Raw genomic sequence first — 19,064 nt, 5'->3', positions numbered from 1 at the left:
CGGGGCGGGTTCCCGTCAGCGCGAGGGGGAGCCCCCCGACGTAAGGGGGGATCACTTTCCCCTTGTGTCCGCCATATTGGACGGTAACTCTGGTCAGCGGCGCTGGGGCCGAGGGAGTCCTCGTTGCCGGTGACAGTCGGTGCGCTCCGCTCCTCGGCGCCCGGGGTGCCCCGTGCCCCGGCCCCGCCCGCCCCCTCCGCACCCGGGAGCTCGCCGCGGCCCCGCGCCCCTTCCCCTCCTCCTTCTCCTCCTCCCCCCCGCTCCCTCCTCCCCGCCCGGGTGTCAGGCGCGATGAGTCCGGCCGACGCCAAGCGCGGAGCCAAGCGCCGGAAGAACAAGCGGGGCGGCGGCCTCGGCAGCAGCGGCGGGCCGGGACCCAGCGGCGGAGGTGGCGCCGGAGGCCTGGGCAAGGCCGGGGCCGCGGCGGGAGCGGTCCCTCTGAGGGCTGCGAGCCAGGCGGCGGCCGGCTCCTCCAGCGCGGTGGGCGGCCTGCTGACGGCCCCGGCCGCCGGCAGCGGAGCTCTGGGCGGCGGCGGCGGGGCGGCAGCGGGACACGGCGAGGTGAGGCGAGGCTCTGGCCGCCGGGACGTCAGCACGGCCCCCGGGTGCGATGAGGGCTGGGGGGAGGGAAGGGAAAGGAAGGGAAGGACGGAGGGGGGCTCGCCGTGTCATCCGCCCTCTCTTCGCCGGCCCGGGGGCGGGGGGAACCGGGAGAGGCCCCCGGGGGCTGTGGGGATGGGAGAGGCCCCGGCCGCTCAGCCTTTGTGGGGGAAGGGCGGCGCGGCGCCCTGCCGAGAGCCCCCGGCTGCGGGGTCCGCGCCTCGTGCCCCACCTTGACAGAGGAGCTGAAGGGACGCGCCTCGGGGGAGCGGAAATCGTGCAGGAGGCGGCAGGGAGAGCGGAGCTGAGCCCTGTTGGCGGTGGGCTGCTCGGTTGGGCGTCGGGCTACCTTGGGGGTCGGGCTGGGGCCTCGAAATCGTGTAGATTTGGTCCGTTATTCCGTAAGATGGTGACACTTAGTAGGAGCAGAGTGTGGGGTATAATTGGTTCTTTTTTTTCCCCCCGGGAAATTGCTCGAGGATTAAACCTTTAGAAAGGTGTCCGATGGCTCGAGTGATGAAAGAGTAAATAAGTTGATGTGCCTTTCCCTTATAAAGGTTACCTCAGGTTTTTATGTTGCCCACACAAAGGTTGCATTGAGGTATTATACTGACAAAAGGATTTCCTGCTGACAGCATCTTCAGCCGGCCATGTGTGTCACGCAGCCTGCTCCGCTTCCTCTCTCACTCTCGTGAACTTGTACACGTGGGGGGGAAACAGAAGAAATGGCTTTTGTGCTTTGGGGTGGTTGAAATGCCACCATGTAACTAATGCTTTTTTTTTTTTTTTTCCTTTTTTTTTTTTTTTTTTTTTTTTAACTTTCTATGTAATTTTTCCCACCTATTTTGCTGGATCATTAAGCAATTTGGCAATTGTAGCTGGCTATTTTTTTTTCTTCTTTAAAGCTTGTCTTTTTGTGCCATCATATTTTAGTTACCCGGGGCTTGCAGAGGTTCAGAGGAACCATCCGTGTGTTCTAATCTGTTGCTTATTTCAAGTGTCATTTCTGTTTGGGACAGTACCACTTATATGACTTATTCAGAATATCATTGTGAGTGATGAAGAGATGTGGAACTTCTTTGTAACTATGCAAATTGTCACAGAACAGTATTTTGGTAAAACCTCTTGCCAGGAGATGTATCTTATTGCTTGATGGCTTAGAATGCAAGTTCTTCCTGGCACAGGTCCCTGGGTATCACTGGAATAAACATGATAACGGCAAAGGAAACAAGCAGTGAAGTGATGAGCAGAGCAGCACATGGATGTGATTCAAATGGCGAAGACTCCACTATCCCTGATGTTTTGATCTCTTTGCGTCTTGTGGTTAAGATGCAGTCCAGGACTTTGGTTGGCAACTAATTGTACTCCATCACCAGGACTTTGGTTGGCAACTAATTGTACTCCATCAGATCTTGTGCTGAAATTTGCCTTAAAAGGCGGCAGCACTTCTAGATTTTCTACTTCATGTTTCTTCTTCATTTTGGACTAGGTGGTTCTTAATAAGATTTCTTAGTCTTCAGGGGTTTTTGATTGAAAAGTATAAGTTGTACTTCCCAAATTAAATGCAGTATTTCAGCATTATATTTCTGGAAAAGTACTTTTGTCTATTACTTTTACCAATGCATTGTTTGTTCTCTTCCAAGTATGTGCAACGTTACTTTGAAAACATTTGTCACTTTGTCCTAGTTTTTAAGATTTTTTATTTTTATTTTTTATTTTTTTTTCCCCCCAGATGTGCAAATGATTTCATCAGATGTTTCTGTCTTTTTGTTGTTAGCATGGTAGGAGTGATCCTGAGGCTGGTGGACAGATGAGGAATTAAGAAATTTGTCAAATAAACCATTTAGTTAAGCTAGACTAAACCTTTGCAAAGATCTTGTTTGATCAAACACTAAACATTAAAATTGGTTCATCATGGGGATAGGTAAATCCCTGTGCTCAGTTTCCAAAGGGTAAATGCCTGTGCTTAGAGATGCACCTTTAAAGTTGGCATTACTTTCTCCATACTTGTTACAGTGGCTTTTTCCTTGATGTTTCCAATACCTCTCCAGTGGTGTTGAGGCACAGGAGTTGCCAATATTTAACAGTTGAATGACGGTTTTGTTTCGGACGTGAAGTCTCAAATCACCATTAACTTGTTACTTACTTGTAAATGTGATATCCTTAATGGTTAATAATTTGCTAATTGAGGGTACGTGGTCAAAACAAGAGCGCGTTCTGTGAACGAAGGACTGGCATATGTTGCTTCTGGATGAAGTTAAGAAAGAAAACTGTGTATTTTAGATGACTGATTGCTTCTAAATTAGGTGCAATGTTTGTTTTGGCTGGATGGAAAGTAAGCAACGCTCTAATAGCTGTGAAGTAGTAACCAGACTTGCTTTACTTGCATCTTACATAGCACATTGTGAGGTTCCTGTTAGTGGGCAAGAAAACCAGCAGCCAGTTCTCTGCTGGGCCCATGTAACTGGAAATATAAGCAAATATATATATATATATATATATATATACACACACACACACATATATATATGTATGTATGTATATAAAACATCAAAAAAGAAAAAAGGAAAGGAGATTTTCACATTTTCTGCAGTGTTTTCTAGTTGTTCATGTACTTTTCTGTTCCATCTTGCATTACTTCCCTGAGCTTAGGGCATCCGTTCTGGATATTGTAGGCACGTTCCTCTATTGAAGTTGCATAAAATGCTTCTCCCAAAAGTTATCTAAAATATGGAATGAAAGAAGAGGTTTAAGAAATGATCCAGAATGTGTTCTATGTCTCTCTCTATCTATAATTGTTTAGAATTAAGTATACGTTAAGTATCTTTTATAAAATGGATTTATATGTGGTTGAAACTAGAGGTGTGTATTCCAGAATTGACGTTCTAGCTGAGACTGTTGTAGCTAAGTGTTGTATTTCAATTGAGCCTCTCATACATCATCTTTGGAGTATTATTTTTAAGAGTGGAGGCTTAATTGTGTGTTAGAGTATGTGCTACGTTTTGCTCTGAGCTTCCGCTGGGTGACACCTAATGGAACCTAACTGGAAGCTACCTTGCCCCGTGCACATGCTGAAGAGCGTCAGAATTCACCCTTTACAGCACAAGCAAATGTTTTAGAGTGATAGTGACATGGAAGATGCTATGGCAGTGTTTCAGTGTAAGGGAGTATCTTACTATTGGAAACTTGTAGCCGAGTCTAATGAAACTGGAACTGGAAACCAAGTTACTTATTCTGGTGTGGTGCAAAGCTTCCCTAAGAGTTGTGTTTCTTCTTACAGAACTGATCACAGCAGCACTAGGAAGAGTCGAGTATCCTATCAATGATGGTCATTTGTAACCAGAAAGTGAGATATTTTGAAATTTCGTAGATGTATTTAAAGAAACAGGCTATACTGTCTGTTTTGAATTGTTTTAAATTCAGTAATACGTTGCATTCGGTCTTGTTAATTTCTTCCTTTACGTTTTTGGATGTTGGTTGGATTGTTCATGCTGTAAGGAGCTCTGGGCTATCGTAACCAGCAACTGCACAACCCCAAGTACTGCTGTGGGCAGGTGGGCTGTACTTGGTGTGCTGGTGCACGTGGGGCTGAAAGGGCTGCTGTCCATGGCTGCCCTGCTGTGATGGGATCTGCTGCAGCCCTGGCTGCCTTGTATTCAGCTAAATAATTCAGAAGCCATTTTACCATTTTCTTGTTTCCTTTCCCAAAGTTTATATTGTTTATATCTGTCAAGTGTAGCAATGATTAAATCTTACATTTGAGAGCTGTCATAATTTTCATAACATATTTTGCTGGACTTTTCTTATATCGTTTCTTCAATAGATATTCTATTCATAGCGGACTGTACGTTGCCACTCTGTAGAGCAGGTTGGCCCATCAGCTTTGTAGTTCAGTGCTCCAGTTGATTGCATTTTACAGGTATCTGTGCTTGATTTGTTGCTTGAGGTTTTCCCTTTTCTCTCTTTCCCCCTCAGTGATTCAAACATTCAAAAGAAAAGGTATATAAAAGTGAGCTTTGTCAAGAGCTCAGAAGTTGATTGAATAGCCAGCTTTTGTACTTCTGTGTAGCCCCAAAAAAGGCAAATGTATTTTGATCAATTTTTATTAAGGTTCAGGTAAATTAGATAGTTCAAGTGGTGTTGTAACTTCAGGTTAAGAAAGCAGATATTTTTATAAGCTCGAAATACTTATTTTAAGAAAAAGAGTCTTTGGACAGCCCAGGAGCACAGTTATTCCTCTAAATGCAATTCAGTCTTTCTTTATTTTAAATGGAGGTGCAATCTCTGCCTTGAAGAGCTTATGCTCTGCTTGCTCCTTAATAAAAGGAGATACAAGATAGCAGATGAAACTATTAGGATTGGCTTTAGGTGGTATGGTTGAGTTAACTTGCTAATTTAGAAGGGGAATCTATTGCGACTAAAAGTTTGAAGTGTTCTAGTTAGATTCATTTAAAACAAGCTTAATGGTTGCATAACATTCACATTAATAGCTCTTTCTTAGCGTCTTCTCATGATCAGTTGAGGCATTTTTCTGCTAATAGATGTGAGGCCACAGGCATGCCTATTAGCTGGTGGCTCAGATCGTGTAATGCCGCTCCTGGGAAGTGAGAGCCTGCGTGTGCTCATGACCTTGACGTATTTCCAATCCCCGATGGCTCCATTTCTCTCCCACCTTCTGCACCTGCTGTATCATGGTCAATTGATAACGAGAATAATTGGTTGTGAGCTGTGAAATGAAATGTGGGGAAAGCGTGTCCAAAAAAATTGCATCTGGGCAGTGGTGCCTAATCAGTACTGGTGGAGTGTCCTACTATGGCTTTGTTATGAAGGCAGTGGGTTTGTCTTTGTTGCTACGTTGGTTACAAAGTGGTTGAGAGATTAAAAAAATACTTTTGACTGTTTTTTTTTTTTTTTTTTTTAAAAAGTAACTCCATTCCCCTCTCAACTTTTGCTTTTTGACTGTAAGTGAAACCCAGTTGATTTAGGTCAGAATTTGACCAGCATGAGAAGTTCCTCTTGAAATGGGTGCATATTGGTGACGGTATTCAGGGTTCAGTTCAGTTTTGCATTTTTTAATTGATCCAAAATAGTACCTGAAGTTTCATGTTTTGTATTTAATCTTGGATTTTTTTTGTTACTGCATTTATCCTTTTGTAGTGGTGTCCCATCGTGAGGGGAGTCCTCAGATCCCTTCTCGTCTCCAGTTCCTGTATGGAAGGGATTATTGCTGTTCCCTGGCGTTGTTGAGTGTGTGTGGAATTTCACTTTGGTGGCACTTGGTGCCTAAATGGGTAATGTTTACTCCCTGGCGTGTATTCAGCAAGGGTGGTCCTTAAGAAATACAGATTTGCAGCAGTTGTGTTGTTAAGAAGTTATTAGGAGAAATAACTGGAAATCATCTTGCATTGCTTAGGATATACAGGGCTTCTTGTGTGTGCCAGGCAGGGCTCTGGTACATGGATCCTGGTAATCAGAGAAGATGTTGTACTTGTTGGGGCTTCTTCAGTGTAGGGAAAAGAGGCCAATTCATAACTCAATTCATAACTCTTATTTGAGTTATGAAAACTGTGCCTACACTTTCCTTTCTTGGGGTGATTTTTTATTTTAGTGGTGACCAAGGTAGCTTTGAACAGCTCTGTTTTGAGGAGGGGCAGTCTGTATGTGAAAACTTCATAGGATATTTAAAATAAAGAAATATTTGAGGTAAATGGATAGATGAGTACTGCAGTCCAATTCCTTGTCTCTGCTAATAACTTAATCTACAAGTTTCTCGTGCTGTAAATGAAGAGCACAGCTGGGAGATGACATTTATAATGCTGCCCTTAACATTATTATGGGAACTGCGAAAATTGAGGCTTGTCAGGGGATGCAATAAAATAAATACACCATTATTTTTTTGACATGAGAGTTATTTAATTTTATATTGTTAAGATTCAAGGCAGCCTGTGACATTATTGACCTTCACCTCATAGCCCTGTGAGGAAATAAACCAGAAATAGTATGAAAGCTATGTCTGAGCAGCATAGTAATTCTCCTGAAGTATATTTTCTCAGGGCAAATAATTTGGTATAGAATGTACAACTGCTCTAATGGTGCAGAGCTTAGTCTCTTAGTCTCTTTGTTCCACCTTAGAAAGGGGAACAAATCACTGGGGTTGCTTTTGAGCTGTTTGAGGCTGTGGAACTGGAGCTGTTTGTGTTTGGTGATAGTGTTGGAGAGAGACGTCCTTGGAGTGCAAGCTTTAGCTGTGTTCTAATATAATCAACTTAATTTCTTTTGTACAAGCTATGTAACTTAAGGAAAGTATAGTTCTCTCCATTCTAATAGTAAGAGGGGACACTTGAGTACCTGAGAGAGAGGCACTTCAGAATCATGCTGTGGAAGAATCATCTCTCCCCACTCGTTGTTATAGAAAGTGCTAAGGGAATTTGGTACAAGCTGGGTGCCCAGAGTTGGAGAGGGTGAAAATCTCTGTAGGAGCCTGTATTGGTCCTTTGTCTCTTCAGTTATGGCTTTCTCATTAAAAATAAAATAGAATTGGAGCTCAGAAGGGTTGAGAGCTCACTCTCATCTTAATCTTGGTTGTTTTTTAAAACTGAAAAAAAAACCCCACGAAAAACCAACCTTTGTTCACTTTTAAGAAGTAAGAAAGGAGTTCGCTGGTCTGTGAGCTGTGAACAGATGGAGGATGTGATCAGCTGTTGGGGCAGTGTTTGCTGCTCTAAATAGCTCTTGCTTGTCTTCTCCAGGGAAAAGGTACCAGGCTGGGTAGGTGTGTCTGGTTGGCAGCCCAGGGGACTTTGCTGTTCTAGATCTAAATCTTGAGATACCCATCTTTATTCTTCTAGATGCTAATTATGCCTATGCTATCCAATGTGTTGGTTAAATGATGCCTTGCAGCACAATGTCAGTTATGTCAGCATTTACCCGTAAGTCAGTTGTTGCTCATTTTGGAAATTAGAGCTTCTCTTCTTAAAAATTAAAGCAGAATCAAACAGTGTAGAGACAGTGGTTGGTTTATTTCCCAGATCTGTGCATGTGCTGAAAAGGTAACTTTTCTAAATACAATGTATAAAATCATGCAACTCTGCTGATTGGTATTGGTTTACTAAACACTAGTTGATATATTCCCCATAGTAAATAAGTACAATACTCGTCCTGTGAGTCTGTAAAGGGCTCCACAGACCCATAGAATGTGTAGCTTCTTAATTAGGAATGTAAACACTGCCAGCTTAAGTCTGCACTAGGGCTTTTAGCACTTAGACTTCTGTGGACAGCAGTGAAATAATTGAGAGATGTTTTTGTTTACTTTTCTTTTTCCTCTACCCCTTAAGGTATGCTAACTCACCTTTTTTTGGAAATCTGCACAATAGGTAACCACTGAAATTATTCCCCAAGCAGAGTATTGGAGACTAAAGGATGGAGTAGTAGGCGTGTTCCTCTATGGAAGCCTTAAGATGCTGGCAGTGGTGGGAATCCCATTTAGTTAATAATACTCAGCTCTTGGGGACAAAAACAGATATGGCACATTGTGTTAGGAGCATCCATTTCGTGAGGTGGCTTTCATGTAAAATTGGCCACTCGAGGTAAGAAATGGTCTGGATTTGTGGTAGGTTCATCTGTCTCTCAGGTGGACTTGGCACAGGTTTGCAATAGCATGGCTGTCTAGCTGGTGTGGAATAGCCCTAAATGATCTTCTTGTACTGCCATTACCACCACTAACAACTGTTTAGGTGTTGTGAACCTGGGTACATATCAAAGAGACCAAGTTCTGACCAAGACCCAGAAACAGCATCTTGATGCAATTTGTGTATGGCAGAATATTCCCATCTTAGGGATTGGTGTTGGGTTTTGTTGGCATACTGCTTATCCCCATCTGTCAGAAGAAATGGTGGCAATTACAGGTCTGGTAAGTTAAAGGAAGTACAAGTCTGTTTTGTGGTTGAATGAGGAAGGAAAGAATAAGACTAAAATGCTATTTCTTTTTCTCCTGTGTGCCGTGGGAGAAAAGTTCGTTTGGATGAGGAGAAAGAACTCTAAAAGAGCAAACATTATTGATGTTACATGAAAAGAAAAGAAAGCCTTTTGAGATACATGAATGAGTCGAGGAAGGAAGGACTCTCAAACATCAGTTGGGCACAACTTTATGTAACCCACTTCTGTTGAACTTGACTAATAAGGTTTTTTTAAATGTATCCCTAATGACAAACACTCAAAACCTACGAAGGACATGACCAAAACTTAATTATATTGACATTGTAAAGTGACACAAAGAAGGCAGCCCGTTGTATCCCAGTTATGGAGGAAGTCCATTAATGCAAGCCGCGAGTCTTCAAAATATGCTTTTCTTTTTTAATTAAAACATACCTTGTTTGTAGCACTGGAATTTGGAGAGTGCATTAAAAGTAATGTACGTGTAATGTTTTTCAGAGTGCTGTGAGGCTTTACCTTGACTCCTGTTCTGCCTGAAGCTTTGTACTGTCAGGCTGACAGTGGCAGCTCCTCACAAACAAAAGAAGCAGCTTTAAGCAGAGGTGCCAGACTTGAACGCACGCTGCCACCCGCTTCTTGTCTTTGATGCTTCTTTCAAAGAGAAGCAGTGCACACAGCTGCGTGTTGGTGCCGTTGGTGTTGGTGTGCTGTCTGCGGTCATTGCAAACTTTCTGCTTTCTTCTGTATTTTGGGACTAAAGTAGTTTTGCTTTTTCTTCCTGCATACAGGAATGGTAGCAGTAGCTCTCAGGGCAGAACTCTTTCAAGGCTATGAGGATGGTGCTAAGGCTGAGTTGTACACAAACGTTCTCAGCTATTTTTTAGTATTATGTGGTAGCTGTTTTTTTTTATTATTATTATTATTTCTCCCTTTGGCCTAGTTGCAGCAAACTAACAGTAATTTTAGAAATACTTGGAATGAATGGAGTTACCATAGCAAACTTTGGTTCGGATGTGACTGACAAAAAGTTAGGGAACCTCTTTCAAGTTCTATAACCTTATCACAGAAGCACCCATTAGTTGGCTGCTTCACACTTGTTGTAGGGAGTGTTCCACAAAGTATGCATTTGGATAATCCTAATGCTGATGTGAGCCCAGAGGCTTTCACGGCCAGATGCATGAGTGAGACTGCCTGCGTGCTCATATGTGTGCATGTAGGTATCTCAGCTCTTTAAATATGGCATTCTTGAACGTGGATTGATGATGTTGCTCTCAGTGTGTAGTTGTGAACCAGTGTTTGTGTGCATGTAAAATTTTTGCGTTAGGAGAACATGTATATATTTGAGTGTGAAGGCTGCTCATAGTCCTAAGTAAATGTTTGAAGACATTTTCTTTTAACACTGAGTTGCGTAGTGAAGTCGGTCATTTGGGAGTGCGAGTGTGCCTGAAAAAGCAGATCAGAGCCGCAGTACAATTTTGCCAGCCTTTACTGTTTAATTGGTGTGGAGTTAATGACCAAAAGATTTCTTAATTGCAGTAATGCTTCCAGGCTGCTTATCTTCAATAAGCCGCTACCACAACAGATGGCAGGTTAGTGGTTTAGCTGAGGTTGACTGGAAGTTTTTCACCACTTGATTGGCCATAACTTATGTGTGTGACTGTAGAAAGTACATAGTTGAGAACAGAATCTTCGTTGGTACAGATATCAGATGAATTTTGTGGTGGCTTTTTTATTTTTTTTTTTTTTGTCACTCAGCCAAAGATGGGAAGCTTCTGTGCTGTCAGAAGGAACTTCATCCGTGTGATCATCTGTACTGCATCTTTGCTTCTTTTTCCTGGCTATTCCCATGATTCTTCTCCACTGACTGTGATTCTGTGCTCCTTGTCACAGGCTCTGTGGGGAATTGTACCGGTATGTGCTGTGATTTGAGGCAGCTCAGAGCAGTGGGCTGAGGCTGATGGGGCTTTCTGTTAGTGCTGTGCTGGCTGAGAGGCTGAAATGCAGGAGGAGGAGTGGACAAACTAAAGCTTTCGTGATGTATAGGTACACATTACTTCGAACAAACAGAACCACAACAACCTACATTTTCAATGTAAAAAGGTAATTTATTTCTATCCTGGAAGCTACCATTCTTATACACTTTTCTCTCCTAGCTTGAATTTTGAAACCTTAAGTAGGAGAGGCAGGAACTTTGTACTGAGGAACGCTGCATTGTAATGAAGTTAAATATTAATTGATATCTAATGTTTTAGGAAGGGCTGTTGCTGGCCACCCAATGTACTGACTGGTTTTGAGAGTTATGGGCGAAATCATGGCCTTAATGGTGCATATTTTGAATACTATGTCTGTTGCATTTCTTTAAACCTGATTGGCACATGTTTTACAATGAAAAGGAATGGGATTAATCTTTTGTAGATGTTTCAAGTTATTCTGGGCCTATATTTTCATTTATTTAATTTATTTTCATTTTACACTATTACTTGTAACTGTTCCATGTCCACGCTTTACCGTTTGAACTTCATGGCAGCTAAATAGGCAGCCCTGCTGCTGGTCCGGAGTAGCTGCTTTCTCTGAAAATGCTTTGCTACAATCTTACCCAAATGCTTGTCTTCCGTGTCACTCGGTAATAAAGATACTGTTGCTGAATAGTTGGGAGGTGCAGTGGTTCGTGGGTGTGGGTCTTGGAGGCTTTCTTTTTAAGGAGTCCTTCAGAATCTGATGTTTTGTTCTTGTGAGGTATTTGTATATTGCGACTTCCCTTCAAGTTCCTTTTTCATAATCCAAGCTTATTAGACTCCCAGTAACTCTCAGTGGGAGCTCAGGCTGCTTTATAGGCTTTTGGTTCCTTCTGCACTTTAAAAACTATCTTGCCGTTTCATACCAGGCCTGAATGTAATGTTCCAGAATCTATCTGTGCTGTAAGATCTTAATTTTGAGTTTCATTCTCTCTTATCTCAATCATTTCTCCCTCTCCTGGCCAATGGAGGCAGCATTGGTTACACTTGTCAGCTGTCTGCTCTCACAATGACCTTATTGATGGAGACACCACAACCTCACCATGCAGCTTATTTTCGTCCTGAAATGTTTTACTGTTAGTTTTCTGCTGTATGATCTGACTCTCCTTGCTGCAATTCAACTACTTAATTGCTTGTTCTGTTTGAGAACTGACTGTTCCTCCCTGCAGTAAGCTGGGTGTCCCTGCTTCCTACAACCCTTCATGACAGGTAATATTGCATGGATGTCATATTTGTTCTCTTGTAGTGTTTCTCCATGCTGTCCGTGTCTGCCTTGAAGAACTGTGCTCAGAATGAGTTGCAGTTCTCCATCTAAGACTTTCTGGAGTAGTATTAGGTGGAAGGATTATGTCATGTGTCACATAGGCTAATGCTACAATGGGACATATAGCTTTTTTCCAAGTCTGACCTTGCTAACTCTCGTGCATATATCTATTTGGAAATTCACAGCACTTCTATCCAGATCTTGATTTTTGTCTATTAAACTGTTTCCTGAGTAAGGCTGTCAAAAACTTGATTAATCAAGTCAGTCATGACACTTTTTTTCCCCCCTTGGGCAAGTCTGTCATGGAAAAAAGATGTACTGATTTGACAATGCTTGCTTTTGACAAAACCAGAGTGGTGTTCCTCTTCTCAATATCATCCAAGTGTTCAATAGTAATAGGCTCAGTATACTTACCTGACTTTTCTGGGAACTGAAGCAAGTCAGAGTTGTTCCCCAGGTGTTTGTCCTTCTTACTCCTTCTTTTTAGTTAGTTAGTTGGTTTGTTCCTTTTAAAGAAAGGGTCTTCGTTCACCTTAATCTAAACTTCTGGTATCTTGGGCATCCTCTGAGTTTTTGAAGATGGTGTTATTGATTTCAAGATGACTTGAAGGGCTTCTTGAGCAACTGGTTGAATGTTATCAAATGAAGCCAACTTTGGGAGGAAAAAAGCAAAAACAAAAAAGCCACATGATATGGCTGTTCCCATACGCTGACTCTGAGTGGACATTTTTCCTCATTTGTTGGTACTGATTGTGCGAGGCTTGCACTCACTGCAGTCCTCCTTCTGTAGTGAGGATCTATTCTTCCTAATATGTTTTTTCCTCTTCAGTAATGGACAGATTCTTTCTCATTATTACTAATGTACTCAGCATAGCGGCCTCAAACTGAGAATTATTTCATTTTGTGCCTTCAGCCTTTTTGATTTGTCCCCTCCATCCTCTTGCTTGTTATGTGTGTTATTCATTTTCTCTGTGCTTTTTCTGAGTCATTATTCACTTGCTCTGTTTCTGTTCTCTTGTTGTGCTTGGTTGTCTTGACTTTGTATCTTTTATGCTGTTTGAGACTTAGCTCTTCCCTGCCTTAGACTTATCTTCTGAGTTCTCATTTAATGATATTAAATCTGTCTGAGTTTGTCTCTTGCTGTTCTCTTCAATAACCATTGACTTTATTGTTGCTTCTAATGAAACCATCTCTCGGTGTTCACTGTCAACCACTTCTTTCTTGCTGTCTGCAGCTACAGGGAGACTCTCTGGTTGCTGTATATGTTTTAAAACAAAAAGTCAGCAAGTTCTTCAACTTCTGGTGGAGTTCTGTGTTCTGTTTCCAGCAGGTGCTTAAGTTCTTACTTCCTTGTGAGAAGAGGTCCTGTGCCTTTCTTCACTCTGCCTTGTGCTCAGGAGAGGTATCACCCACTCATGCACTGTTTGGGATGGTGTGCAGTACGCTTGCAGCTTGGTAGTGCTCGTGTGCTTTGTGATGTTTATATCCTTTAGCTAAAAGACTTAGCATACCTGGGCTTTTGGAAATAGTTTGTTTGCTATTTGTTTCTTCTGTGAATGAATTGTATCCTCTTTCTGTTAGCCTTCCAGCTGGAAATAGACCTTGAGACCTTGAGGATCATAGTCCTGACCATGTGCGAAGAATTGTCTCCTTTTCTCATCACACAGTAGTGTGCACATTGGTAACACTTGTGGGTTGGTTGCTTGTTTCACATTAACTTGGTGTGAATAATTACATTCTCTAACTTCTTTGGTCTTTTATTGGGTTTTCATTGCTTATCTAGAAACACTTGTGTTTTGCTTGTGTAAAGAAGAAACTTCTTTACTGAAGTTAGCAAACAGGACAGGCTTCTTTTATGTCTTAATTCCTTGAAATCTTTCTCATTCTTGCTTTTCAGCCTGCGAAGCCTCATCATAGGATCAGAGTAAGCAGTTTTTTTTTTTTTTCTGGTACCACATCCAAACACATGGGATTGGAGTTGTCTGCATGATTAATTAGTTCACGTCTGAGTTGTGATATGAAGGCTGGTTGGGAACTTTCAACTTCAGCCTCTGCTTTCTGCAGGGTTGTGTAACTGCTTACCTGTTTCCGATCTGTGTTAGCAGTGTGACCAGTACCTGCATGAACAAGCAATCAGGAGCAGTAGCTGATGTGACGAGAGAGCACTGAACAGACACTGTGAAGAAAGTACGTATCTGCTTCTCTTAGGAGCTGCTGCAGTGAGTTACTTGGGGCTGAAGGAGGGCAGACAACAGCTAGAAGAGTGGAAGGTGAAGCACACCAGATGTTATGTTTCAGTAGTGTATTTCACTTGGCTATGAGAAAATTAATAAATGGGGCTATGAGAAAATTAATAAATGGTATAATGTATGAATGTACAGTGGACAGCTTGAGCTGGGCAATTTTGGGATAATGAGGTGCAAAGATAAATAGTCTGATATGGATGCTAGCTCAACTTGCAGTTCATTAGCTCTGTGTTCCAAGTAAGGCCTCTAACTGGTTGTTACAATTCCCGTGTTAACACTTAGTTGCTGTGTCTTCTGTAATTCTGATGATTGTTGTTAAGTCTGGCTATTATTCCAGGGCTCTGCATCTTACTGATGCTCATCTTGCAGAATTAAAGGCACCAAGTACTAGAGAACTTTGTCTTAATTGTCTGTTCCTGTCCAAATACAGCATGTGCCATTTACCTCACAACTTCATTTCTCTGTTGTGGGGGAAAAGAAACATAACTGGTTTCAAATATTGTATTTCATTGTACCTTCTGAAAATGCTGTTTCTTATGCAAGGCTTTCCTTCGTGTCTCAGAAGATCTTGCTGCCAAGAGTGAGTGTGGTTAACCCTTTACGAGTGTGCCTGATTAATCAGAGGAGGCCAGTATCTTATAACACAGTTCCTGTTCTAGGTTGTGTCTGCAGTTGCATCTCTGAAGCTATCTGGTCAAGTAATTAATTCCTAAATCTTTGTCCTTAGTATTTTAAACTTGCATTTGACTAAATACAACTTAGTTTTTGGAGGAAAAGGCTGATGTTCTCAGATGTTTTTGTTTCGCATCAGTCCTCTTAGTTTCATGTATTTTTGTTTGGGATTGAAGTATGAACAGCAGGTTAAAATCTGATAACTCTGTCCTAGGGGGGAAAAAAAGGCATATGCATGGTTGGTCCTTGCCAGCTCTGGTTGAGAGAATTCTGTGGTGCTTTAACTACCTGCTCAGAACACTTCTGGCTGTTATACTGGGGGGTGAGCAAGTGCTTGAATCATTATTATTGGCTTTTGATATTTCTTTAGCATATGCTGCTGTGTATCTACTATGAAACTGTAGGACATTGTTCTATGAGAGGGAAAGCAGAACCTGAGAGGAGGTGGATGGGCTCTGTTAGCTATTAAGTTCTGTTATTTTGTATTCCTGCTGCCATTTCACTTGTGAACTATGGAACTGCATTTAACGCTTGCGGGGAACTCTTAAGACACAACTAATTAGTGTATTTTAATGAGTAAAAGACAAGATTCTCCTCTTTCCTACCATCGTGGCTTAATGTTAAATTTGATTGTATTTCATACTTTATCTTTCCAATTGTCAATACTTTTACAAAACTTAAGATAGTGAGTGAGCATTTTTGAGGGTTGTGAAGCAGCACTGACACTTTCCAGTGTCTCAAAATGCAGCGCAGTGCATCCTGGAATCATGTTTCCTTTTAGCAGCCTTTGGGATGAGCTCAAACCATTAATATAGGTAAATCCTTTTGCCCATTCACTTCCAAATCTTGGTAGAGAATTCATCTCAGAGTGTTTGGTTGCAAATACAGCAGGAGATGCTTGAAATCTTCTGAGTTATTAAATGCTCTTTTAAGATGAGAAATGTTTTGATTGGAGGAAGCTAGTGACTGCAAAACTTTGACAATTGGATTTGTGAAGTGTAAGAGGTGGTGGGAAGAACTTAAGATGAAAGAAAGACAAAGTTATCAGTACAAGTGGTAAAGTACGAACATATGCAGTCATAGTATTAAAAATAAAATGAATGAGAACAACAACTAACCAATTTCTAATACTTGCTTTTCAGTTTCCATGCAGTATTCCAGATGGATGCAATACAGAATTTGGAGAAGATAATGGTATTAATTGCTGCTGGCTTTAATTGATTGAATGTTCTTACTCAGCCAAGTAATTGATAGCACACAGGCATACTGTAGTTTCTTGGCTGCACAGCTTAAGAGCTGAGAGCCTCATCCTGGCATTTGTTGGGTTTGGTTGGAAAAGGCATTTTTTTTAAGTTAGGAAAAGAACTAAGATATAATCACAAACTGGATGAGTGCAAACTTATAACTTATGTCATGGTTTGTGGCCTTCTGGTTTGTATGGCATTTCTACTTCAAAACACAGGGTTTTGATTCTTCTTGTCACTGCAAAGGAGCAGTGAATGTGAAGACATCGCATCATTTTGTTCACGTAAGCAGTAATATTTCTATGCTAAATTCCATTTTCACTTGTTCTTTCTCGTTAAACTTAAGCATAGATTTTTATGACCAAGATTAATGTTTTGTTTTTGTTGTGGAAGTGAGGTTTTTCTTCTGGTTGTGATGCTGTGGGAAAATGGCTCATAGGTCGAGGCTGTCCAATTGCACGGAGTGACGCTGTTGTTTAAAAAGGGAAACTTGACAGTTGGATAAAGCTACTTACTGTTGTCCCCCAAGGGCAATATCTCTCATCTGTTGCAGTGCAGTATGAATTTCACTATGGTAGATAATATTTCGCTAGTATGTGTTTATGGTTTTAAACGTGGTATCAGTTATCATTCTGAGACTTTAAGCTCTCTTGTGAGCAAGGCGGATGGCTTTGGGCTCAAAGGAAGGGGAAGACAAGATCAGACCTGCGAGCAGGAGGTGTTTCTCATAGCATCCAGGAGCTCTTGCTTTCTCCTGCGGCAATTCTTCCCTTCTGAAAGGCAATTAACCATTAACCACAGGAGACTTGGGGCAGCACTGCTCACCGTGCCATTAATAGCCGTTGCTTGGAACCTGCATCCTCCTGTGGGAAGGACATGAGCTGGGGCAGGAGGGCTGTGTCTTCTCTATAGCCTTTATCTTTTGGTCCTGGAAAGCTGTTGGTTATTAATTACTGTTGCAGCTGTAAAAGGGTATGTGCCTAGTGGGTTCAGGGAACTGTAGTAGTGCTGTGAACCTGTGTTTCTGTTGCCTTGGAAGAAAACATGAAATTTTATCAGTGAAGTTTCTAAAGAGCATAGCGTCTAGGGTTTAAAAAAAAAAAAAAAAAAGTAAAAAGCTCTCAAATGGTACAGGATGAACAGACAGTTTTGATGCAAGTGTGGGCATGTGTCATGTAACCTACCTAGACAGACAGACCTTTGTGCTTGCAGTGCTGAAGGCACCTATGTGCAGATAGATGCACAGAATTTATTACTTCATCAAGTAGCCTGGGCCTTGAGTCTGTGACTCATCGCAGTATCCAGAGGAGGATGGTTATTTTGTATCTGGCTGTGAATTCTTCCTGAATACCAGCTCTTCTGACTGCTGGCTGGGAAGGATTGCCTTGGTGCTCCTGACTTCCAAGGGCCCGCTTTCTAACTTTGCGGCTTCTCTGAAGGAATAAACAGTTCATCAGATGGCAGTGTCTGAATACATAAAGAAAGAAAAAGAAGTGATGGAGAATAAACAATAAAATTTGGTAGTTCTTTTGAGCCTGCACGAATTCTAGTTTATATCATTTACTTCTTGCAATCCTGAAATAGGGTTTTTGCTAGGTCATGTCTTTTGAGAAAGCCTCCAAGCAGGAATTAATTCAGGAAGATCCTTGGCCTTTGTTAGACAAACTTCACATGGTAGGCAGTACTTAAATATTTTTAAGTACAACTTATGTGGGCTTGCTTGTATTGGTGGAATTCAGCGTAGATTGTCTACAGATTTAGGCAGCATGTCAAGTAGGATCTGGACACTTGATTCTACAGTGCAGCTGTGTACTTAGTTTGTGTGTTTGGTTGTTTTTTTTTTCTTTAGGACAGTATTTGATAGTCATTAGTTGTCACATCAGACTTCAGAAAAAGAGAAGGTTATTGCTGTGCTTGACATGAGAATGAATAATACCCATCTATAAGTTTCAGAGAGTTAATAGTTCAAGTTTGCATCACTGAGATTAGTTTCCAAGGAATACATTTCTACTTGTTTAACAAAATGAAAACAAATGTAAAACTCCAGTATAATCTTTCTAAATTTCCAGTTTAAAAGTTAAATGATGGCTGATCATGGTATTATGCAAGTCTGATCTATATCCAAGTACCTTTAAAATTCTTCTTTATGAATGCTTCTTATTCTTGTAGATAGCATGGCTTTTTTTCTGTATGCTAACATTTTCCTATTGTTGGCACTACAACTCATGAGCTTCCTAACAAGTGCTCATTTCCTGAAGGATGTAATTCAGATTGATTCAGCTAAAAGAGAAACTGAGAGTGCAGGAGGAAGAACTCTAAAATATAGACATGGTTCCTTCGAAGCTCTGTACAAGATAGGGACGTCAGCATTTCTGTGAAAGTACAGCTTCAATGTTGCCTGTTGTAGATACTGTTTAAGAGGGGGAGGGAAAAAGGAAACCACCAGCCTTTCCTAGAACACTTCCAGTATTCTTGCAGCGTAGCTCATGCCATGTAAGATGGCTGTTTCTGAGCATATCATTTTGTCAAGGTTTGGTGGATTTGTGGTTTGTGAGTTTAAGAGGCTGCTGAGAGTTCAGTCTGTTCTGATTACTGTGTTTAGAAATGTTATATCTTGACTCTGACGACCTGAAGGAAAAAAATGCATCTGGTTAATAAACAATTCTGTGTACGTTCACAGGAAGTGTTTTTCACAGGACCTGCATTCTTAAAGGACTTAAAGTTGCAAGGTTTTTTTAAAGCTATTCTGCTTTGTTCAATGCTGTATTTCCTTCCTGCTGTATTTCTGAACTTGTTTTTCTTGTATGTCTCTAAGTCATCTTAAAAGCAAAACAAAACTTTGGTTATGTGTATTTTTTACAGTGACTTTTTTTTAACCTGTGTATTTGATCTGTCAGTTGCTAGCAGTGCATGGCTAGCAGTTTTCCAAGCAATGGAGAAACAAATGTCTTTAACATTCCCAAACTATGAATCTTTATGCTGTATGCTGAACACTGTGGGTGTGTACAGGTTGGCTTCTACCTCCCTCCAGCCCAATCTGGCCGGGTAACTAAGGGCTGTTTTAGCAGGAGGTAGGGAGGTCTCCTCATTT

General features: G+C 41.5%; 1 protein-coding gene across 1 annotated transcript in view; it reads left to right on the top strand.

The window, feature by feature from the left end:
* Positions 1–291: 291 nt before the first annotated feature.
* Positions 292–19,064, top strand: part of FAM193A (family with sequence similarity 193 member A) — a gene marked incomplete at both ends in the record, with an annotated part of 70,930 nt that continues 52,157 nt past the window's right edge. Inside the window, one exon of the mRNA XM_079534850.1 lies at positions 292–561. Coding sequence (XP_079390976.1) covers positions 292–561 — 270 coding nt within the window. The remainder of the gene's footprint in view (positions 562–19,064) is intronic.

Source organism: Tetrao urogallus (assembly GCF_951394365.1).
Source record: "Tetrao urogallus genome assembly, chromosome: 4".
Classification (NCBI taxonomy): Eukaryota; Metazoa; Chordata; class Aves; order Galliformes; family Phasianidae; genus Tetrao; species Tetrao urogallus.
The sequence above is the reverse complement of the archived record's forward strand: the minus strand, read 5'-3'. Positions and strand labels throughout refer to the sequence as shown.